General features: G+C 41.8%; 1 protein-coding gene across 16 annotated transcripts in view; it reads left to right on the top strand.

The window, feature by feature from the left end:
* Sox5 (SRY-box 5) overlaps nt 1-25733 on the top strand; it is a 938356-nt gene that overhangs the window by 820671 nt on the left and 91952 nt on the right. For 14 of the 16 annotated variants that reach the window (XM_029478841.1, XM_029478851.1, XM_029478846.1 and 11 more), the window contains one exon: nt 14582-14667. In XM_029478841.1, the coding sequence (XP_029334701.1) occupies nt 14582-14667 (86 nt within the window). Of the gene's footprint in view, nt 1-9129; nt 9341-14581; nt 14668-25733 lie in introns of those variants that run through there. The other 2 variants (XM_021164261.2, XM_021164262.2) reach the window with 2 other exon arrangements.

Genomic DNA, 25733 nt, shown 5'->3' with positions numbered 1-25733 from the left:
GGTGGTGGTGATGGTGGTGGTGGTGGTGATGGTGATGGTGGTGGAGGTGGTGGTGATGGTGATGGTGGTGGTGATGGTGATGGTGGTGGTGGTGATGGTGATGGTGATACTTTTTCCTTCCCCTCCTCTTCTTCCTCTTCCTCTTCTTGTTTTAACTCTGTTACTACAGAGTTTGTTTTCTGAACCAGGAAGTTGTCATGATCATAAAATAACAAAACGTATTCCCACATAACTTACAGAACTATGTGTACTGTGGTGACGATAACCAATTCATAGATCTATACCAGTTGATTCCTCCCTGTGCATGACTGAAGGCTCTCTGATGTGTTGGTTTTGGGAACTGTTCCCAATCCCAGTCAGGAGACAGCAGATTAAGAAGTACTTGGAAGGTCAGGGCTCAGAGGTGGAACCCAATTCTAAGTCTGCTGCATTGTTTCTCCCCCAGCGAGTCTGCTGGTTAGAAAGACACATTCCCCCACATGGATTCACACATTCAGATACCTAGTCTCCAGTTGGTAGTGCTGTTTAAGACAACCATGGAACATTTATAAGGTGGATCATTGGTGGAGGAAGTGCATCACTAAAGGGAAGACTTTGAGAATTTACAGCTTTACCCCACTTCCTCTTCTCCCCTTCCCCTTCCCCTTCCCCCTTCCCCTTTGTCCCCTGTGTGAAGATGAAAGTGATATCTCCCTCCCTGGCTCTGCCTTTGCTCCTGCCCATGAGACAAACTTTCCCTGACATCACAGGCCCTTTCTCCAATAGAGGCACATTCAGCCATGGCTCAAAGGGATTCTTTATAGGAATAAACACTTTCAAACTCAGCAACTAAGTCAGACATCCCCAAAGGCTTTAACTTACAAAATTTGAGGAAATGAGAGAATTAGGGGTCTAGGGGGAAAATAATGTCAATCACTTTAACACAATATGGAAGGAAACCTGAAGATCTGATCAGATCTCCCTTCCTCTGCTTATTGATGTGGAACCCACAGCCTGCAATGGCCAGGACCCAGGCTTCCTCCCTAGGTTTAATAAATGCGTATCATGTTGATGGGTTTTGGCTTATGCTTTGGTGACTGTTGGACACTGATTGCCTATGACCTGTATGTCAGCTGACGCCGTGGACTCTGTTAAATGAGAAATTAGCATGTGGTCTTCTAAATGCCAGATCACAGGACCTGTGCACCAGAGGGACACAGCAGAACCCACAAGGTCTCCCCATCAGGCAATGACACATGTGGTATTAACTAGAAACAGGAACATGTCAACAAGTTTGCCTGAGGAAATTGGTGGTATTTCATTCCTAAGCATTAATTTTATTGTGGCATATGAGGACCTAATTAACTGAGAGTTTCCTTTCTTATTGGAAGAGAAAACACTGTTCAGAAAACTGACTCGGAATAAATACAGCACATTTTAAGTTTATTAAGCCTGGCTTATCAACCCCTATTTACTTAAGCTAATCTCATAAGGCAATTAAGTATTTCAATCACTATATTGCTATTTTATTTAGCACACTTCTGAAAAATTAATCGATGTGCTAAAATGCAAAAGAGCATGCAATTGAATCTCTCCATCTCTGATTTCACAGAGCCACGGGTGACTAAATACAGTTCCTTCAAAAAAAAAATCACATAATTGTTTCCAACTTGAGCCTAATAAACAGAGAAGTGGAAACAGACATGTGAAAAACGCCAGCAGGGAACATCCCAAAGTTGGTAGTAATAAAGAAAACAACGAAGGTTTGGGGTGCATCAAATCATAGATTGAAATTACTTCCTGCTCATGCAGATGGCCTGAGCTGATTCCCAGAGCCCAGGTTGGGTGACTCACAGCCACCTGTAACTTTATCTCCAGGTGCTATGACAAGTCTTCTGTCTTTTGTGGGCACCTACATACATGTGGCACACACCCACACGGACACAGAAATAGAAATAAATTTATACCTTAGAAAGAGATGGGCTTCAAAAGAAAGATCAGCATCCCCCACATCTGCAGACTCCGCTGTGTTCCTAAGTCACAGGAAGCCACATCTGGTCTTGACCCTGATCCTTGAAGAAGTGGGGTGTAGTTTTCTAGATATTTCCGTTGGTGGATACCGGAACTATGTTTTTATAGCATCATCTTTTCTCAGTATCGACACTTTCCTTTGTGCCTTCACTCTTTGAACATCCAGGGAGCCACAGGAGCAGTCCCAGATCCTTCATATGATAATTGATATTTTTAATTGACTCGTTATAGCTATTTCTAAAGAAGACAAACCATTGTCACATCACAATTGTGATGTGAGTGATCCAACCCTGGAAATAAAGGCAGGCAGAATTAAAATCCTGTCACTCATTCTAGGTCACAGCTCAGTTGCGTCCATTCATTCCAGGCAGCTTATTCCTAACTATGGAGGACATGGGTTTATGTACTTCCTTTGGAAGTGAGGGAGTTCTATTACGTCACCCCGGGTGTCTAAAACGTGCCATTTAAAGTCGGCTAAGAGTCATCCCACATATATTTCCCTCTGGTTGCTTTCCTCCCTGCCACCCCGGTTACATTTCTCATCAGTGTGTCAAATGTATGACATGAGCCAGTCTACAGGAGGGAGGGGTTTAGGGAAGGGTGGCCTTGGAAGCCTGAGGTGAGCACTCACAGTTTCAGCTCTTGGGAGCCAGAGCAACCATCTCCCTCTGGTGAGGCTCGTCTTCCTAAAGGTTCCACAACCTTCTAAACTGGAAGCCAATCACTCACTCTGAGGGACATATCCATGCAAGCCAGGACACCTGAAGACCACAGACTCAGAGCGCAATTCGGGAAAATGAGATGTCTATCCTGACAGAATAGCAAAATGCCTATAAAAAAAATTAAAAAAAATCTTCAGTTACATGCTAAACCCTGAGGACAAGTTGGACATGAAAGAGAAAACACATTTGATTGTGTCTAAATCGACTTAAAAGAATTCCCTTCTTCTAAGTTACTACCTCGTAATATTTAATCCTACTAGGTCCATGTTCTCCATAACATTCCATTCCTCGTTAAGACACAGAGGCAGAACGTAGATGTATATTCTGGTATAGTTCTGGATGCGAAAGCAATTAGTTAATGAACAGGCAGCTCAATGTGAGTTACTGTGCAATCATTTAAATGTCACCTCTGTGGTAATGTTAGAACGCAGAAGCAAAAGGCATCTTCCAAGGAAGGTCCCCTTTTCAGAGATAGCAAAGTTCCTGAGAAGATTAACCCAGGGTTTTCATTCACACTAGAATTTTCCAATTCTGACCCAAGAGTTGAAGAAAAAACAGGTACCTCATCATTGATATGCAGAGAGCTCTGTCTGTGCTGAGAGGTATTTCCTAAAGTGTTCATAAATTAATCTCTTTCTAAACTAGCTATTGAGGTAACTATTAAATAGGATAAAGTTTTCATTTGCCACGCTACATTAAAAAGTCATAAAACCATTTCATTAAAGGCACCTCCTATTGGAAAAATGTTAGCCTGTGACAGAGCACTTAAGAGCTAACGATTATCTCAGAATGTCTTCTTTTAAAACATCTAGAAAGCCAAACAAGGCCCAAAACAGTTTACTTTCTCAACTAAAATTCACTAGGAATATTTGTATCCATTCCTTACTGTTTGGTGGGAGTGAATACAAAATATTATCATGTCTCATAATTTTTTTTCAAATTAAAATCATATTATGCTATGATAGCAAATCTTTTTGCATGGAAAAAGACATTCTTTATTTCTCCATTCTGAGTTCAAAAAGCTGTTTGGGGAGAGTCTTCTTATATCTAAGTGTGCTGGGCCTCGGGTCATTGCTCAGCACTTTGGAGCACTGGATGCTCTTGTAGAGGACCTGAGTTTGTCAGCCCCCACAAGGAGGCTCTCCACCCTCTGTAACTCAACTTCCAGGAGTTCCAACATCCTCGTCTGGGTTTCGTGGTCCTTGCATGCACCTCTACACACAGAACTAAAATTAAATGATCGCTCTTAAAACCACTTTTAATAAACAAATGAATACAATGAGAATGAAAGCGTAGCTGTTCTTTATTAGTATGAAGAGTCACATTTCAGCTTCCTTAGGTTTCAGAATAAACTGGCAGAGGGCTATCATGGGGATGAAGAATGGTTTATCTTGTCTGTATATGACATGTTTTTTCCCAGTGTGTCTTCAGCAGGACTCAGGCACTTAAATAGATGATAATAACAACTTAGGAATGAAAAAGTTTAACACTTTGAAGATACATACTGGTTACTTAGAATGAGTGTGTATTTGTGTGTGTGTGCACATGTGTGTACATGTGTGTACATGTGTGCCTGCATGCAGCCTGAACAGAGAGGTCTGAACACAACCCACATGAGATGGTTTTCTCTTAGATCATGTAGATTACAGGGAGCAAACTTGGGTTTTCAGGTTTCTTGACAAGTCCCACCCCCACCCCCTGAGCCATCTCACTGACCAAAATATAATTTACCGTTATATCTATCTAATCGGATATGAATTGCTTTTGAAATATGTTTATAAAAGACAGATCATAAAGTAGAAAAGATATTCATTCCCTGAAATATATATGGAAATTTCATCTTTTTTAAGACTCTTTTTAGAATTTATTATGGTGTGGAAAATTAAACCCAGGATACCTGTGTCCTGGAGAAATGCTGTAGACCTGAGCTACATCCCTGGAACTAACATCTTAGCTTCTTCACTACTTGCCCTTTTTATTATAGGAAGCCAATTTTTTTAAAAAAAATTATTTGAATTAAACACTGTATAATAAAACCAATTTGTTACTTATTTGTAGAATTATTTGCTTATGATCTGTTTCTTTTATTAAACACTATGGTTTCAGTCCACCAGGAGGCATCTACAGTTTTAGATACTTGGCTAGCTTCCTAACTAATTAAATACCACATTCATTCATTCATTCGTTCATTCATTCGTTCATTCTTAAGAGAGTTAAATGAATCAAGTATGTTCTTAGAAGTGGGTATTAAAAGATTTGTAAAATATAGTCCCTACCTTTGGCATGTTCATAATCTAGCTGAGAAGAATTGAATTCTTCTAGTCTGAGTGTCTATGTCTGCCCAAAACTCATGTGGTAGATTTCTAGCTCTTGGAGTGATTCTTCTAGGAACTGGGGTATTCATGACAAATTGGTCAAGAGAGAGAAGCCCTTAGGAATCCTGAGAGCTGCTCTGCCCCTTCTATGTGGTGGCTTCTACAAGCAGCATCTATGAAGCAGTTTGTCATTACATGCAAAGATTGTCAGGTCTTTGCTCTCAGGCTTCCCAGCCTCCAGAACTATAAGTGAATGTTAGTTAGGCAAGAAAGGGGTTCACTCCTGTGATTCTGGCACTTAGAAGGCTGAGGAAAAAGATTGCTGAAGAGTTGGAGGCCAGCCTGAGCAAGACAGAGATGGGGAGGGAGACAGGAGGGAGGGAAGGAGGGGAAGAGGGAGGGAGGGAGGAAGACTGGAGTCTTGCTTTCCAGGCACCTTGTTTCTGATTCTTTGTAGTATGTCGAATAGAGTAAGATGAAGATGGAAAGAATTGAAGAATGCTAGAAATATGCCTAAGGTTGGAGAGGGAATGTTTTGAAGAAATTCATCTAAGTCAACGAGGAAAAACATATCCAGGCACGCTTCTGAGTGTGGGGATCTCTGCTTCCAACCTTGAGTGACAAGAACAGTTGAACCACTGATGTATCAAAGGCACATCCTGACACAGAGCCCTACACATAGAGTAGGGCTCACCTGACCCTGACCTAACATGGTGAGGGGCAACTCTAACACATGACAAGTGAATCACTTGAGGGCCTGAGACTGATGCAAGTAGTGTTTTACAGTTGACTATGAAGACGTTGAAAAATAACTGAAGAACTAAAGCCGGGGGTTGAGGTCATATAAGGCATCCATGCATCTGTCTCCATATCTGAGCATACAGGGTTCATTCATCTACACACACCAGTCTGTCTTCCCACACACCCATCGGTCCACCTACCCCATCCACTTATTCATCCATGCAACCATGCGTGCACCCATACAGCCCTCAAGAGTCTCTCAACTTGTCTCAAGTTTCCATTGGCACTTGTTACCACACTCAATAATTATTAAATTATACTATATGCATTTTAAAACATTTATTGGCTATGTGCTGTGTGTTGGGAGCTAAAATGCAATGTTGAATAAGATAAGCATGGTCTCTTCCCCAGCTACTCCTAGTTTACATAAAGTTCTCCCTTCTGGTTCTTACCACCATTATTAGTTAACCCTCAGTGACTAGCGCTGCAACACCACAGAGTAGGAAAGTCAGGAAGAACAGGAAGAACAGGGCTCTGTTTTGACTCGTGGTTCAGAGTTCCGAGGTCAGAAATCCACATCTGAAGATCGTCCTTCTACCAGCTGATGTAATGTGGCATGGGACATGGCACAAAGTCTCAACAGACAGGATTCTTATTTCTCTTCTAAATGCAAAGCTTCCAACTCTAGTCACTCTCCAAATGCCCTGCCTCTCAACACGATGATCCCAGGGCTGGAGGGAGAGAGAGAGAGAGAGAGAGAGAGAGAGAGAGAGAGAGAGAGAGAGAGAGCTCAGCAGGCCTCCTCAGGTACCCTCATATATGTGACACATGTGTATGCACACAGGTATACAACTGTGCACATAATGAAATAAATCTCAACAGATACACCTTCCTGTGTTTCCAACTTCTTCTTCCTTCCCAGTGGATATTCGATACAAACACATGTGTGTACAGGTGTACACACACACATATAAGAACCACACACACACACACATGCTAGCCTATGTAAAATGTTCTAAATTTAACAAAGGTCTAAAACTCAATAAATATTAGCTGCCCACACTTAACACAGGTGGGAGGTGGGAATAAGGAATTTGGAGAAAGATGAGATTTAGTTCCTGAGCCACATGCCAGAATCAAAAGGAAAGCTCACCTGTGGTTTTCCCCTCTGTTTTCTTATGCCTCTTTTCTGCCAACTAATTGGGGCCTCTGCTCTCTGCAGGTGCTGTCCCTCTCCTGTTCCATCCCGATTAGTTCAGGCCATTAGCATTTCCCACTGGATTTACTGCAATGGGTTTAACATGTCTCTTTGTCTTGCCTTTCCCTTTTCCAATCGATCTCTCTCTAGCCACAAAATTGATCTATCTGGAACACAAATCAGGCTGTGTCACTACCCTGCTTAGCATCAGCCATCGCCATCAGAGCAAAGAGCAAGGCTCTGTGAGCTCTCAGCTCTGCTCAGCCTGTGGGCACATAGCTCACTGCCCCCGTTCTGTACCGGATACACTAGAAGGATGTACCTGTGTGTGCCGGAGCGGAGACAGGAGTGTGAGTTGTGTGAGCATTGCCAGTGAGCAGCAGGGGCTCAAAGCAGAAGGGGCTGGTTGTCAATTCTTTCAACAGCCTCTGAGAGGGAGCAAAGCAACCCCTTCATTCTTGGCCTCTCTGCTACACTGTCCTTGGGAACCTTGTTTTTTGTCTTAGGTGTCTGCAGAGCTTTCCCCTGGAAATTAGAGAACAGGGGGTATTGAGTGCGCACCTGAGGAGAGAGAGAATCTGCCTCCAGGAAGTGACGGGGCTTGTGTGTACTCAGCGTTTCTAGAAACATGCAGTACTCTTCGGCTTTGCCCAGAGCATCCTGAGGCCAGCTGTGTGTGTTTGTGTGATTGTGTCCTCATTAGATAACGCATGCCACCAGGACAGGTGTGTGTTTGTGTGTGTGTGTGTGTGCACGCACGCACTTGGGCACATGTGTGCATGCATGAACATGTGTGTATGGAGGTATGTATACATGCATGTTTGTGTGTTGGGCGCAGGATAGTGGTTTTCATATTTCTTGGAACCTACAGAAAGAAATCTGTTGTTGTCAAGGAAGCAAAACAAAGACTTAATAAATGCCCCAGGCTGATGATGTATTTACCGGCTCATTTCAGTAAAGACGTAGGTTTCAATAGCCTCTGCATTAGGTCAGCAGCTGCTCAAAGTGTTTGCCTGACCCTGGCAAAGGCCACACCTACATCTCAAACTCTGAAGCTAAACAACCCTGTTTGAGGAAATATTTTCTTGCCTTTTATATACCATAGCAACATATCATAGCACGACTATAGGTCAGTGATGTGTGGAGCCTCATTGTGTGAATCAACAGTATCAAGAAACCTGAAGAGGTTAAGGCCAGACTAGCACCTTCGTTCCCCCCACACCATAATCCCGGCTGAGTTATGAGTGCATTCACTAGCACCCTGGGCATGGTGTCGTCAGAAACCTTTTGCCCTTGCCCATTGCTCGCCAAACCCAGTCAGTTACCTGGCCCCGTGTGGGGTTGGGACCCAGACTTGAGGATGCCAGGGCCTTGGTGTATTTTGCAACCTCATAAAAAATTGTTATTTTGAACTAGAATTTTCCAGGCATGAACTTCAAATAAGAAAATTAATTTTGGAAAGGTTGAGGGAAAAACTGTTCAAATGGTTAAAAAAAAAAAACTGAGGTAGGAATAAAAGAAATTACTTTTAAGTAGTTGAAAGTCAATTTGAATAACACACATGATTGGACTTTAAAAGTCAGAGTTTTCCATTATCTGCCATTCACTAAGTTCCTTGTGTGGTATTTACAAAATAAACCTGGTGTAATATTCTCTTGGACCAGGTAATTGTGGGATGGCATGAATGAGTGGCAGCATTTCTACAAAATTATTCTTCCCTGGTTGCTTCTGATTTTTGATTTGCCATTTATGAATGCTCATAGGTCCCATGTCTACCTAAGAGCATGGCATGTTTGTAAAATATATTTTGAGTTTCCTTAACTAAGAGTTAAATTGCTACATTAGAAATTTTCTCAGCGACTATGTTTCTATTTATTTCAGAACATGGTCGCAGATTTCAACATACCCAGCTCTAAATATTTTGAGCTTTAAAAATTAATATTGAGGTAGAGATGGTGTAATGTATGTGAATTTCACATTGATATTGGGTGGAAATAGCGGCTATAGTGTGGCTCCTCCGAGAGACGCTTCTAAAATGTGCTGAGTTCTTGCTAAAGACCACGTGTATATGTTTCAGTAGCTGTATGTGACTGAAGAGACACGATGGTTGTTAATACTTTACTCATTTCTGCTGCCAAATTGTGTTGTCCTCCATTCCCTTAAATATCAAACAGGTTAGCAAACAGCATTCTTAGACTGTTGTGTTCTAGAATGAAATGTCACAGACTAGGTAACTTAGGCAACAGGAGTGTTTCTGACAAGCATAGAAGCTAGGAGATGTTAGAGATGAAACCATTCTTACGAAGCCTCTTTCTTCAGCGTACATGATACATCCTCCCCTGCTCGCCCCAGAGGTATGTCTGGCTCCTAAACATCTCCCTCTAAGGACTCCTGTCAGGGCCAGGAAGGTGTCCCAGAGTGCAAGAGCTATGTCTGTACAAACACAATAGCCTGAATTCATGTCATGGGATCCATGCTAGATTCACTGATTCTCACCTGCGATCATAACACTCTGAAGTCGAGAAGGAAAACCGGAGAATCAGCGAGAAGCTTGTGGGCCAGTTAACCTAGAGAGCAAAGCACAGGGGCCAAAGAGCAAGGCCTAGCCTTCCTTCACAAGTGGGAGACAAGAACTGAGTCACTAAAGTGGTTCGATGATTGCAGCAACCTATAATATCACACACACACACATACACACACACACACACACACACACACACACATTAATTTTAAATGATGGACTTTTCTTAGATTAGGGTCTGTCACTGAATTGAATTTCTTAGATTAGGGTCTGTCACTGAATTTTACTAATTCATTTCATTAACTCCATGTAGAGCCATACTGAGATCCTATGGATTTGGGTTTCAGTATATCAACATGAGCTACACAATGAATTCAACCAATAACAAATGTATATTATTACTTAATGCTTATGACTCTTTCATATATATCCATACATTTACATATGTGTCAGACGTGTATGATAAGAGTGCATTTACTTAGATACAAACACAAAGGAAGGTATGTGAATGTTGTCGTGCATGTAAGGAATGAAAATGATAGTATTCTGATATGCGCATTGTAAAAAATGTTAGAGAAGTCTAGATTTTAGCCCGTGACTTTTACACGTGCATGTAACCTATTACTATTTAGACGTTAGTGGTGTGTAAACCCGAGCCACCATTGCAGGTGTTTGCTCTCATGCAAACATACTCATGACCTGCTTTCTTCCGTGGCTCATCCGTTAGGCTGGGTTCCTTTTCCCTGCCCAGGCTTCACACTCACATTCTGATACAGGTCACCCGGCCTGCTCACTCTGTCCTCCTGACCACCTGGCAGCTACTGGAGCCAAGGTGACTCCTTGCTTCCCCCATACCTCTGAGTAAAGCCTAAAGCTACCAGCCTTTAACTCCCTCAGCACTCAGTAACGGCCTGAGCAACCCAAACATGCTCAGACAGTACGAACGTATGATGATTAGAGGCCCAGATTTCTTTAATTTTAGTGTGATGTCTCACACAGCACCCGGCAGATTCCTAATCACATGGTGGATGTTGCAAGTGCTTATTAATTGATTAATTTACAACAGGGAAAGTAAATTATATAAATGAATTATCCCTGTGAAGAGCCCTGTACATGAGCGGCTTAGTTAATTTTAAGATTGTGTTCATTAAATGAGGAGTACAAATGAATTACAATGTTGTAAGCACTTACATGATCGATTCTAATAACCATACAATTACAATATTTACCATTTTAGCTAGTTTGTACAAATGTGATTTCAACTTTAAACATTTCAACTTCCCTCCATTGAACTAGTGTCATATAGATTAGGCAATTAATGATACCAAGTGGCAGTAGACCCCAAACGTATGACATCACCTGCCCCTCCCCTTGTCACATGCTTGTCATGTCTTTACAGGATGCTCCTCGATAGCAGAGCAGCCTGCTCTAATGTTTGCACCTATTTGTCTCTTTAAACGTGAACTCCGCCTAGTCACACTTCTGCCGGCAGCAGCAGCAGCAACAACTTCCACGTTGTCTCTTCCAGCATCTGCCAGGGGGAAGATGCTTGCAAATCACCTGGAAATCCCGTTAAAATTTAAACTCTGATTCAGAAGCTGTAATCATGCCGATTTAACTAATTTCCCCAAAGCTAGGTGCCACTAGACACCCAACCAACCTTCAATTTGATCCCTCCTTGCTGGTGCCTGAAGCTCAGGTTCTTTGACATTGCAAATCCACCCCCACACACCAGCCTGGGCACTGGCTGGCCAGGGGTGGGATAGGTTTGTACCTCCATCTGAGGAGTGTACTCTTAACAAGTTTGTCCTAGCCTGTACATTTGAGAATAATCCTGTACCTGGGGGAGGGGGGGGGAGGCACACAGGTCAGAAATGTAAGTAATCAGAGCCATTGTGTTTCTTCCAGCAGTGCCTGGAGCACTGGGTTTAAGGGGGACTTTGCAACTGTATCTTTCTTAGGAGATGTGGCCTCCACTCAGGGGCAGTCACATTTTAAGAAGCATCCACAACAGCTGCCTCCAGCACCCTTTCCTGCCCTCACCTGACCATATTCACTCCAAGTCAGTTTTCACCAGCTTCTCTCCAGTGAGACCTGGCTCCCTCCCCAACTCACCCTTTCCACTCCAGGTTCCTTTTCTGTAGGCCTCTTCTTCCCTGAACATTCCTTCGCTGTCAGTCGAAATTTCCAGAATGACTTCCTGTCATTCACTGTTGCTATGTTGAAATCACCTAACCAAAAAAAACGGCTTGGGGAAGGAGTTCAAGTTAGCTTGCAATTCCAAGTTACGGTCCAACATGGGAGTGGGGGTGGGGCAGTCAAGATGGCAGAAACTTGAAGCAAATGGTCATACCCACAGGCAAGGGCAGAGAGAAATGGTGTGACTGGGTGCTAGCTTCCTCTTCAGTGCACCCTTTCTGCTGCTGTTCCATACCCAGGGAGTGAATGGTGCTACTCATTTCTTAGGCTAGCTCTTCCAACATCAGTTAATGTTACCAAGATAGTCCCCGCCCTGCCCCCACAGACCAGCTTTTCCTACCGTCTATCACTGAGACTTTCTTCCCAGGTCACTTTAATCACTAAAATCCAGGATCACACACTTATTTTTAAAGTCACCAGTAGTCTCCATGTTCCCTTTCGATGATAAATTATCATTACAGTCTCCAGTCCTAGGACCTGTTTACTCGAGGTTTGTTCTCCTCTGTATTTACTCCAAACTGATGTTACTGAGTCTCAGGGCTTCACTGGGATGCATGCGCTCACCTCTTTCAAAAGTTGGCAAGCAAATATCCAAAGTATTTTCTTATTCCTTCACGTGTTTCACTCCGCCTCCCACCCTAGTGTGGCAATCTTATCCCTTATCTCTGTTATGAGCCAAATAAATAGACCGACCCATTCTTCTATCAGTGTTGAGTGAAAACTCCGAAATTCACCTTGAGCCAGTTCCTACTTTGTCACAAAACCAGCCAACTTCCTTGTGAGTTCGACCCCCTTAAGTGTTGAATTTCTTAGGTTCTTACCAATCCACCCCTGTCACCTGCTACACAGAAGACGGCTTCTGTGACTTCCCCTTGCTAGTTAAGTAGTCTTGGTTGTTTTTGTTCTTCACACGTGGGGTTCCCTTTCTTGTGTAGGGTAAAGTTAGACGCTTTAATATCTGTGTATAGAACCCTGGATACTAAGTTACCACCCAACACTGTCCACAGTCCTTGCTTATCTATTTCAACCTGCTCTGTAGTTCAGCCACCCTGTGCTCTTAGTTTAAACTGTCAACTTGACACCACCTCTATTGCCTGGGAAAAGAGTCTCAGTTTCAGAATTACGTAATTCAGATCGGCCTGTCACTAAGACTGTGGGGATTACCTCCATTGTCGGTTGCCCTAGAGCATGCAGCCCATTGTGGGAAGCACCATTTCCTAGGCAAGGCTCTGGACTGTGTAAGGAATCTAGCTGGAGAAGCAAGCAGGCAGCGTATGTACATACATTCAGTTCCCCCTGCTTGTTTGTGAATGTTATGTGACTGGCTGTCTCAAGTTCTTCCTGTGACTTCCCCTCAGCAAGGGAATGTCACCTGGAATTGAAATCCAAATAAGTTCTTGATTCCCCTGGTTGCTTTTTCTCAGGCTATCTGTCACAATAACAGAAACAAAGCTAGAGCATTCTCTTTCAAATAAAAATACTAAATTATACACACACACACACACACACACACACACATATATATATAATCTCAATAGCAGTAAAAAATATTTATTATAACACAAAATCAAAACCAAGTATAAAATCAAGGAATTGGTGAAACACAGCTGTTGAGACCCTGTGAACATGCTACTATGGGGCCTCTCTGGAAGCCTACTGCTTGAACTTCACTGCATTCTTCATAAAACCCTGTGTGTATGTTACACTTTTTAAGAATTCATCTTCCAGTACCAAAGAGCAGTGTTCACCATTTATCCTGGGTACTCAGCAAGTGTTTAAAAGTGAATTACCTTAATATGGTTTATGCATGAACACTTAGTTTCTTTCATGGATTAATTTTTGCTTGTTTTTTTTTTTTTTTTTCAGACAGGGTCTCACTTGTGTAGCCCCCACTGGCCATAAATTTCAGGTCTTTCTGCTTCAGTTTCCTGAATGGTAGTTTACAGACACCTGGCCTCACATGTTCAATTTCTAAAGTCAGTTTAATATCTTAGAAAAATTATTCTTATAGTCATTACTTTTGATTTCTTGCTATCTCCTCTGGCCAGTGGTTAGCTAGCGCATATTATTGATTACATTACTAACACACAGTTAGCCCCTGTGCAGAGTATCTATCTGCCTTAGCTCTTATTAGCAAATAAATATTTCTTGATCTGCATCAAAAATACACCACATGACCCATGTATACCTCTGGTATACATTTTTATAAAACATAAGATGAAAAAAAAAAGACAAGACCTTTTTTTTTTTTAAGTCTAATTTTGGAAGATCTATTTGTCCATTTGTTGCCTCTAAAATATACTTTTGGCAACATTTATCTCTATAAAATTAAAATGTCAACATTTTCTATAATGTCAAAAAGAAAAGAAAGAAAGGGCAAACATGAGATGTTTTCTTTACTCTGAAACTGTCCGTGAGCTATTAGACCACAAGGCAACATTCGAAAGTTTAGTTAATGGCTTAAATCTTTAGTGTTTAGCTCGTTAAAATGAAAGTGAGTTTAGTTAAGTTCTGTCTGTGATAAGACTGAAAATTTGCCAAAGACTTGCTGTGCTCTGATCAAGTCTGCAGTGGTGTGTGTGTGTGTCTGTCCAAGTACAGCCCTCTGAACCATGCACCCCCAACCCCCCATTTTCCTAAATACATCATGAAAAAAGGATGAGGTTTCAGCCTTAATTGCTTGCTCCTTTTATTCGCATTCCTCTCTCAGCCAGGGTTGTGAAGAGTGTTGGTAAAAGGCTACACAATAGAGCTTTTCATTAGGCCCCAGCCAGGCACACAAAGGCAGGCTTTGGGGGAGAGTGAATGCAGGAGTTTAATTTGCAGGTGGAGAGGAGATAAAAGGTGCTGACGCCTCTATTATTCTCTTACTTAGGTGACCCTTACCCTGTTCAGCTGATCCCAACCACCATGGCAGCTGCCGCTGCAGCAACACCAGGCTTAGGCCCACTCCAGCTGCAGGTAAGTCTGGAGACAATGCGGGGAGGCAGGGGTTAAGTACAAGCCACCGAAGGCAACCATTATCCTCTTAGAACAAACTACAACTGAGGACTGAGACTGCGGTCACACAAATTTGTTTTGTCTTTACCTTTATTTGTTCTGAGCCCCAACCCCCCCCCCCCAAAGATTATTTTTGGTTGTGTGCTCTGAATTAAATATTACCTACAATTTTGTCATTGCCTGCTCAGGTTTAACACTGTGAGCTTCAGTTTCCATCTTGTTGGTAGACATCATCATTTTTGTTGTAGAATGGTCCCTCAAATAACAACATCATCATCAACAACAACAAAAACAGTAACAAAAATAAACAGCTTGTCAAAGATATCTAACCGCGGCTGTGATCCAAGGCAACTGAAACAGAATGTTATTTGAAATCGTTGAGGATGCCTGGTGTTATTAAAGTACTCAGAACCCATTTGTTCTCCTTGCTTAGTGGCAGATCATTTGAGCAAGCAAGGAAGACCAGACCAAAGTCAGCAGGTGTCCATTTGGGCTTGAGCTTATCCTGACATCCTAATGGAGACCTCTTTGCCCTTCAGACCGTGTATCTCCAGTACGCCCGGGCAAAGTCAATAACCTTACCAGATGTCCAAGCGATTTTAGAAATTATGCCTCTGAGGTTAAAAAGAGAATCGATATGGTTTTAGTAGAGGGAGCTTTCCTTATCTCAGTCTCTGAATTGGTACTCCATAAAGTACTTCATCCGCCCTGTTATTGTGAGCCTCCAAACTATGCAGCTAATGAGAACAGATGATGAGCTAAGACCCGGGTCCACCTCCTCCTGGAGCACTGGTTTACACGCATGGGAAACACACCTTGCAACGCCAGTGTACTGCTGGCCCACTTCACACAGTGGAACTGCACCCATGAGTGTGACTTGCCATACTCGGCATTAATCTAGGTTGAGTTTTTTCATCAGATCCTCCAGAGCTGAGTAGAACCGATGCACACAGAGATGTGTCCAAAGCTGGAGCCTGGCAGGAGGAGATAGCCCTGTGAACACTGAGAAAATAGTCTGTGGAGGTTGCAGCATTTGTTCCTAGTTTATCTCTTCCATGAAAAATTACATGATGCCGGTTTCTTGGAGCTAGAATACGTTTGGAAGTGTTAGAGCCATGAGGACAATAAAATTACTGTAACATTTTTTTTTTCCTTTTCAAATGGTGTCTGGGGAATAGCAACAATGTGGGAAAGGGACTGTCATAAGTAAGACTCCAGAGATGCACACATATACTTACGGTCTATATTTGTTATGGGCAAATTATTTTTCTAACTTTTTCAAAGAATGACTTAAGTTACCTGGCATTGAAAACATTTATGGTTGTAGATAACAAAATATTCTTTTATAATAAAACTGGAAAGAAAGATAAAACAAACAGAAAGAATGTAAAAAAAAAAAACAGATGAATTAGAAGAAAATGGAACAGCAGCCTCCAGCAACGGATTTGAATACAGAAACATAGGATTGTGAGGTTTATGGTATAGGTTGAGAGTTTCTGTTTGCCAGACTCACTGGAGAGAAGGGCAATGGCAAGGTGAAAGTGCCCAGAGTCCCACTGTTGGTCTCCACCAGAGAGTAGTGTTGCCCGGTGAGCATCTCAGCTGCTTTTCCTGTGAAGACAGATTAGAATATTTGACATAAATTAAGCTTGATTTCCCTTCTGATGGTTTTCTCACCATCTACAGTATTAGTTCCCTTACTGAGCCCACACAGGTTCGCTCTTTCTGTCAACAACTAAATCTGTAGCAGGGCAAGTTCTTTCATTGGTCACTACCCATACCTCATGACAATGGGGTCTTGCCATGTTGCTCTGTGTATTCCTGAGCATGTCATCCTCCTATCTCAGCTGCTCAAGTCTACTCTGAGTGTGTCACCCTCCCACCTCCTCCTTGGGACAATTTTAATTGTACATCCTTACATTGCCTGCGAGAGGTTTCCATGTAAGTGATTTTGTACCCATTAAAGTTTGTAATTGTGGTTAGGATCTCAAATAACCTATACTGTACTATCATTAGAACACTGGCCATCAGAACATCTTCGCAGACAGCTATGTATACTCACTCACACGACATGCTTACACAAACACATGCACATAATTTAGTTTTGCAATTATGGGGAAGATGGGGGCGGGGCAGAGAGACATGCCACACAAATTCCAAAGACTTGTCATTTAAGAGCTGCTAAGTTTTTGCTCAGTGGCTCCTGATGTTTTTATTGCAGAGCCCTTTATTGTTGAGATCCCTCAACTTTATTTCAGCCTACTTAACACCTCCAGATTCACCTGTCGTCTCCTTTCCACGTGGGATAAGTTTAAGGGAAGCCATCTACAATGGTCTCAACATTTATAGCACATCTACTTCCTTTGGGGAAATCTGTATCTGAAATGCTCTTTGTTTTAGTGGAATGTAAGAAACAAGCCAGTTTTGATGCTTCCCACACTCTGTTTTGAAATATGTTAGGCTCCACTGACCATCTCCTTATAACATTCTCAGTAGACCACCTGACCCTTCCAGAGATCAGAACTCATGCTGCTAGAAATTTGTTCAAGTGTCCAGTCCAAATCTTACCATCTACCTGTCTGCTGTTATGTCAGAAAGCCAGTTTTAGATACCAAAAATAAAGAGGCCATTTATACTTTTCCTTCTTAACCACATACAACCCCTGTGGAGATACAGGATAGCACACTGGAGAAGCTATGTATGTGGTTCTCTTGGGCATCGATTAGAGTTTCCCAGTAGGCTGGGGTGGGTGGGTCTTATCAGTAAAATGTCATATCTTCTTTGTGGTTGAGACACACCCCTATTGACAGCAGCCACTCAGGTAGCAGAGCCACCTGGGTAACAAGAATCTTCCCCCTTGCTTCCTGCCCCTTACTTCCTGCCCCATCCTTCCTGCCCCTTACTTCCTGCCCCTTGCTTCCTGCCCCATCCTTCCTGCCCCATGCCTCCTGCCCCTTGCTTCCTGTCCCTTGCTTCCTGCCCTATCCTTCCTGCGCTATCCTTCCTGCCCCATCCTTCCTGCTCCTTGCTTCCTGTCCCTTGTTTCCTGCCCTATCCTTCCTGCCCTATCCTTCCTGCCCCATCCTTCCTGCTCCTTGCTTCCTGCCCCATGCCTCCAGTCTCTTGCTTCCTGCCCTGTGTTCCTTCACAGACAGCTTGGCTTGCTTGGCTGAGACCCTCTTTTGTTTTTCCTTTGGGCTGTGATGATAGCATACCTTGCAGCAAGCATCCCATCCGTCTCCATCAAACCAATCCAACTCAAGAAAGCCCCCTAATGGACAACTACCCTGACTGTTGTGTATATCCGCAATCCGCCTGAGCTAGACTTTAGGTTTTGTAGTTCATCAGCCAACCAGTAAAGAAAGGGATTTGAGTTTTTCTTTTCTTCTGACTTCTCCAAGTTTTATGAATTCTGCCTCCTCTTTTGGGGAGGGAGAAAAGAGTGCTTTCTCCATAACCCAAGCTTCTTAAAGCCATTGGCCCTGCTTTCTCTCTATTTTCCCTGCTATAAGACGTGACCTCATGTTAGTGTTCTATGATGTAGGAAGATGGGAAAGGGGCATGAAAAGCAGTTAGAGGGAAGACCCGTGCTGGACATGAGAAACAGAAGCATGAGCCCAGTGCTAGAGCACCAGTTCTGTAGGGCTTTAGAAAAGGGAGCACCTAGTGACAGCCCCATTGGTGCCAATTGCTGTTGTCTTTGTTTTAAAAACATTAGTTCTTTTTTATAGAATTGTCTAGTTGTTTGGTTTCTGCTACTGTTTGATCTGTTTCCATTAGTCCTGGGTGAGGAGTGGTCCCCAGGGGTACCTTTCCCAAGACAGCAGTAGGGACCCTGAACTGAAGAAGGAGCAGGATGAACAACTAGGGAGCTACTTCCATACATACCTCTGACAGACCAGCACTGATTCAAGTCTGTAATTGTTACATACATACCTCTGACAGACCAGCACTGATTCAAGTCTATAATTGTTCCTTGCTAAAGGAGAGACATCTTAAATATAGGATATAGCCCACTTCTTGGGTTCAAATACAGTGGTTTGAATTTATATCAAATTCCATAGCTGTTTGAGGCCTTGAATGGCATCATAGGTAAGGGTTTCCTAGAACCATCTCATTTAATTATTGCCACTGCACTTGGAGTTAGATATTAGTAGCTCCCTTTGACAAGCAAGGAGGTGTGAGCACAGAGTTCAAACTCCACAGTTTAAATAATTCCATTTGGCTCACCATGCCCAGGAGACTTTATCTGCAACTCTGGAGTCCTTCTCTCCCAAGAGGCTCTCTAACTCAATAACGGGAGAATCAAGTTGTAACAATAATGATGATTGGTTGGCATTTCTTCAAATGCTCTGTGCTTTCTAGAAGCAAAGTGACCAGTGGGAATGACAGTGGGGCCTGCACTTGAGACTCTGAGCTTTGAGCTTTGCAGAGAGATCAAACACTTTCAGGACTGAGATCTAATGAGGAGCTCTGAAGGTCTCTCTTGTTTCTGGCTGATGGGATTTACACATCCTGTTGTCTTTTGAAGTTACCTTGAGCACATGATGTTTTCCACTTGTATGTATGTATATATATATATATATATATATATATATATATATATATATATATATATATATGTATGTATATATGTATATATACGCATACACATACACACATATGTATATCTGTGTATATATATACACACACATACATATATAATACACATATATGCACATACATATTATATACATACATATATAATCTCCAGAATGTTTATTGAAGGAAGAACAGAGGTGAACATAATGACATTAAAAGACCAGCAAAGTGTCACGCCTTCGAGGAAGCTACTTTTTTAGTACTTAACTATTATTTTGTGGCCCTGGAAATCACTACCACGTGTAATAAAAAGTATTCTCTGTGAAAACAGACCCCACTGTGTGTTTTTAGGGATAGTTAAAATATTTCAAGCACCATCATGTATTAATTTCATTTTTTGAGACAAACAATTCCATCTCAGTTATAAAACAAACACATTACACCAATTACTCTTTTGAAATCTTTTTTTCCTCAGAGCAAATCTCTTTGTGTCTGATGCCTTTTACGCCTTTTCTGAGGTCCTGAGTCACATGCCCGCCTGTGTGTTGGCCATGGGGAGGGAAGGTGATATAGATGTTTATGTAGACCGTGAACTCAAGCCCATGTGGACTTCCCCGAGGGATGGCTTCCCTCCATGCCCAGGCTGCTCACTCTCTGGTCTCAGTGAGTGTTCTCACCCCATCTCCTTCTTACTGCTGTGAGGAAATACCTGACAAGACTCACTGAAGGGAAGGGATGTTTCTTCTGGCTCCCAGTTGACAGGATACAATCCCTCGTGATGGGAAAGCATGATGGCTGGAGCTTGTGGCTGTCCTGGCGGAGGCCTGAGGCTGCTCTCCCTTATCCTGACATACCACAAAGGGTAATGCTTCTGCCCATCCCACTTTCTTGGTTTTCCTTGTTTGGCCATGGGGTTTTGTCCCCATGCTATGATGGCGGCCTCTCTGCTTTTCATCTTCCCTTGGCACAGAGACACACCGAAAGGTGTAGCCCCTAGGTAAACTAAATCGTATCAAACTGTCAGTGTGGATTAACCATCCCATTCACCCAGCTGACTCAGACTTAACCTTCAGGTCACTATGAAAAAGTTCCCTTTTCCAGGGAAGCCGTGTCCCCAAACCTGTATTAAGGCACTTGTGAGGAATATTCTAAATTGTACTTTCTGGTTGTTCCGGTCAGGGCTCCTAATGGTGTGATGAAATACCAGGACCAGAGCGACCTGGGGAGAAAAGTGATAATTTGGCTTACACCTCCACAGCACTGTTTACCACTGAAGGAAGTCAGGACAGGAACTCAAGCCAGGCAGGAGCCTGGTAGCGGCAGCTGATGATGCAGAGGTCATGGAGGAGTGCTGCTTGCTGTGGCAGTTCTCAGCCTGCTTTCTTATAGAACCCTGGGTCACCAGTCCACAATAGGATGGGCCCTCCCCCATCAACCACTAATTTAAAAAATACCCTGTGGGCTTGCCTACAGCCTGATCACATGGAGGCTTCCTCCTCTCCAGTGACTCAAGTTAACGTAAAACTAGCCAGCACACTGATTTCAACCAATCAAACTCCAAATGTTAGTAACCTGCCATTATGTGAGCTTGACCGAGTGATTTTTTATGTATTAATGAACTCAGTAAACACATGTTAAATGGGGTGGGAGAGAACATTAGTGTTACAATTTCAATAAATTTCTAATTTTTCTTATATTACTGTCTTGTTACAAAAATTTAAGCTTTAATGTTAATAAATAGTTTACTCTATACATCTCAATATTTTAAAAATTATCAATGATAAGAAATGTAGAAAAATAAAGTGAACAATTTTGACTTATGTAGGAATAGAAAAACAGTCTTAATTTAATTCCAGAATATCATGCTAACACTTTATAAAGAAATAAAATTAAAAAAGAAACTATTCTTAGTAAAGTGTCTAAGAAACCCTGTAAGTGGCTGGCATCATGGTTGGCACTACAGTATTTGCGAAAATTAATTTGTAACCTTTCTTTAAACAGCCTTGGTTTGTTCCATTGAACAATTTCAATGTTCAATGAAACTAACATTTGCATTGAACTTTGTGGTTATTTTTGTCACTATTTGAAGACGCTTAGGGTGTTAAGAAAGCTCTAGTCAGCCCTGCCTTGCCTGACTGTTCCTCCCCTTGCCTTGGCATAACCATGGGACGCTGCATAAGCTCTGTGTGCTTGCACTTGGGGCAATTGTCTAATTCTTCTGAAGTCATCATAATCTACCAATGAGAGACAAAACATTGCCACTTCTAATCATTCCTATATTGTATGCTAACATGCACAGACACATTAGAATATGCACGTTGGAGGTGCTTTTATGTGACACAGTATGCCTAGTCTTGCCAAGGCAACATTGATGTAAACTGTGTCTACATAATAGATGGATGTATCTATCAAAACAGTAACTAGCCAATTAGCACTCCCATATACTGACTTGACCTGTTTTCTCTTTGTCTCCTTTGATTTCTTTTTAAAATTCCTCTTTTCTAAATTTTCCCCCCACGTGCGATTGTGTAATTTGGACATTTTTCTTCCTGATGTCAGTTCTTTTTAAAGAAGGTGGGTTTTATTTTTATACAAAACAAACCTAGCTTTATTTCTATATTTAAAATGAAGTCTAAGTATTTACCCAAAATAAAGCTAACAGAATTTTTGGACGTTTGTGTCTAGATGAAATCAGCTATGAATTGTCTGTTCCTAATTAATAAAATCCAACGAGTGCAGCAGACTTCCAGCTAACATTTCTCTTTCCCATTCATTCTGATTAATTTGCATTTTAGTTAATGAGCATCATGAATCTTTTAATAGTAGTTATACTGTACGGTCCTATTTCTATTTTTTTTTAAGCGAGGCTTCTAATATTTGAAATTAGAAGGAAATATTTATCTGGTTTCTTCTCACTTTATAAATACTGTGTCTGTCTTGGCCAAAAGATGGTTACCACCTGTTCTACCTATAGGAAGCCAAAAGTACCGACTCCAACCAGTGATTAATAGCGATAAGCAGAAGGAGACAAAGATTGGAATTTTGGGACAGTCATATTTTGCTCAAAATAAGCAAGTAATCCTCAGTCAAGAATTGGTGTTGAATTAATTAAACTTTAAAATTTCTACTACAACTATTTTAAAAATTCAAAAGAATATTTTTTTGAATATGAAGGCTTAAAATTCTGAGGCTAAATAGGAGCTCCTGCAGTATCAGGGACAGGCCCTGACCACAGTGCCTGAGCCTGCACAAAGTCCGTTAGCTGGAGAGCCCCGTGGGAAGGAGCTAAAATCTCCGTAGTTGTCGAGGGTGAGGCAGCAGTGGCTTCCGGCTGACAGGGCTTCACCAAGGTAGAGATGAGCTACCATAAACCAACACCCTGAAGCTTGTCTTTTTATCAAAACTCTGCCGACTTTTGACAGGAGTCCAGACGTCCATGATGGTAAGACAGTGGTCAGTGTTCCTCAGTCCCCAGGGCTGAGAGGTGCTGAGCATAGCCTGTGGTGTTCAGCCAAGAAAGAGTAACTCAGAACGATCTAGAAAAAATATATTCAAATGGAAAGCTTTGGTGCAATGGAGATAGATCCTGTGAGATCTCATTACAGAGAATGGGTATGTTTCCACGCTGGGATGTTCATGCGAAGCTTTCCCAATGGAGTCCCTAACTACTCCGAGGAGCATTGAGACTATAGCCATCCCCCTCACCAGGGAAATGATCAAGGGCAGCCTCCCTTCTCAGCTGTAGCTCGGGCAGGCTGTTTGCTTCCCTCTTCTGTCTACTTGAGTGAATTTTCTCACAGGTTAGAAGGCATAGTTCTCTTGCTTCTTCTCCCTTTGACCCTGAGCCTGCAGGGCAGACAGACAGAAGCACACTTAGGACTAAACACCACAGCTGCAGAGCAAGCATCTGCATATGTATTAATGGGGGGGGGATACAACAATTAAATTATATACAGAGACATCCTGCATACTGAAGAACATATGCAAATAGGCCAGAAAAAGTACATCCAACATTCATTCTGACTTTTCTAAGCCCATATGGGATCCAGTCAGAGCCCAGCAGTTTTCAAGCATCCTTCAAGGAAGATCCTGTTAGATTGTGCTTCTGGAGTCATTACCACCCTCAGGGGTCCCGGGGGATGCTTGACATTTGGACAATGAGAATATCGCTTTCAAAGTGCACAAGACACTAACAAAAACATGAGTCCAAGCGCTTTGCCAGCACACGTTTTTATTAGGACCAAACAAACAGGTGGCAAATTTCAAAATGAGAGTTGAATCACTACCATGGATGATTATATGATGACAGGGCTGCTACTCAGGGCCAGGGTCCTGGTAACAACTTCATGCTGGTGTCTTGGTGGTAATCAATACATGTTAGGTGACTCTCCAGTGTTCCCAGGTTAATAAATATACGTGCAAAGATTTCTAGGCTCAAAGCCAATGTTAGGTAATTCTAGGAAGCAGATCAGGTTTCTGTAATGTTAAAAGCTTGAATGTCTTTTTAACTTTAATCAAGAAAAGCAGGACTCTTTAATTTTCAAATTTTGGCTATAGATAAGGAGAGAAAGCAGCTAATACATTTATCTTAAGAATGTGTTATTCGATGAAACTGGTTTAATTTGTGATCACCAGTCTGGTTTAAAGTTAGCTAAAGGATATTTATGAATTCAAGTGCCACCCTGGATTTAAAGTTTTATAGGGAACACAATTATCACTATAAATGGGAAGCACAGTCCGAATGAGGATGGATACTGCTAAGATCATCAGCTGCTTGGTGCTTTCGGCTGGTATAACAAAACTGTTGAATATAATGAATTGTTGGTGTGGCTACATACAAGCACATGTGTGGGCTGTGCAGGCTGCATTGCAGAACCTCAGAAGTCTAGCATGATGCCCCCTCAATTATGAAGAATTAAGGCAGAGACATGTGGCCCCAAAAGATAATCTGAGGGAAAGAAACATGAAGGTTAAAATGGCTTTCTTGTCACATGAGGGGCCATCTTTAGATTCATGTTCCTTACTGTAGCATAGGTACATATTCCTTACGGTAGCACAGAGACTCTGAGTGTGTTACCTGCACACGTTTGTGTTATATCAACGTTGAACATGGCGAAAGCCCAGCTTCAGGCAGCCCATCAAGCCTCCCTGTCCTTCATTTTCCTTGTCTGTAAGATGAGGGTAGAAATGATAGCTTCTTGTGAGGGTGAAAGTAGCTAAGGCATAGCGAATGCTCAAAGCAATAGAGGTGACCTTTATCACCCACCATGTACTATGGTATGGGCAAGATCCAATGGTAGGTATTTTTAGCTGATTAATAGAGCTTTCTTAGCTGCTATTAAAATTGTGTTATTGAAATTGTAAATTGAAAATTGGGGCATAAGAGATTTTTTATATAAATATATATCAATAAAACTGAGGCAAAATACCTTCTATATGAAAGAATATTATATTTCCTCTATGCTCTATAACATTGAAAGTCTATAGGAGGGTTAGAGAGACCCTCGGAGAGTGAGTACGTGCTGCTCTGGCAGAAGTTTATTTTCCAGCACCTACATCTGATGGCTTACAAACGTGTGTCTTTCTACCTTCAGGGGTCCAATGCCCTTTTCTGGCTTTTGTGGGTACTACACTCACGTGCACATACCCAAACACAGATACCCACGCATACACACAGAAGAATAAAAAAAGCCCACAAGAGGCAAAGCATTTACGTATCTAAAATAGAAACATCGGGATGGCCACTTGGAGTACAGGTTTCCAATGTTTTGTTCTTGTGCACTTTTTTCCATTATTCATGTCTATGAAATGGCAGCCTCCGGCCATGTCCTACATTTCCATGGGTGTAATGAAAATGAATTGCTCTGTGTATTGCCCCAACTGTTTTAAATAAATATCTTATAAAATCTAAAATAAATCATTGTTACATATGGCCTTTTAATATATTTAAAATTTAAGTAACATAAAAATGTTTTCTGGTATTAGTATTTGATACATACTCATATGATGTGCATGTTAGTAGAATTGTGTTCTTTATCACATATTCTACCTGGTATCCTCTTCCTATGTTGTCTGCAACCAAAATTGTTTCTTAACCTTTATAAACTTTATTTTCTATTAGTTTCTTTGAGGGAAAAGTTTTATTTCACACTTTAATGCAAAAGTGAATTATGTTTATAGAACTATACATCCTACAAATATTGGCTTTTCAGAGCTATGGGTTGGTTTTTAACTTGGGGGATTATAAGTTATGAGGAATATAGCATAGATCCACGAGGACCTCAGAAAGCTCAATAGGAAGAAAAATAGAAGTGTAAGTGGAGAACAGAGTTTGAAGAAAGACAGGGCCTCCCCTTCTGACATGTGGATAATAGGCAGATGGTAGACAGACATGACTTGCTAGATCTATGATGGATTGATAGATTGAAGCTAGATAGATGATTATA

The sequence above is a fragment of the Mus caroli genome, chromosome 6, assembly GCF_900094665.2.
Source record: "Mus caroli chromosome 6, CAROLI_EIJ_v1.1, whole genome shotgun sequence".
NCBI classification, from domain to species: domain Eukaryota; kingdom Metazoa; phylum Chordata; class Mammalia; order Rodentia; family Muridae; genus Mus; species Mus caroli.
Note: the sequence above shows the minus strand (reverse complement) of the source record. Positions and strands in the feature narration are given on the sequence as shown.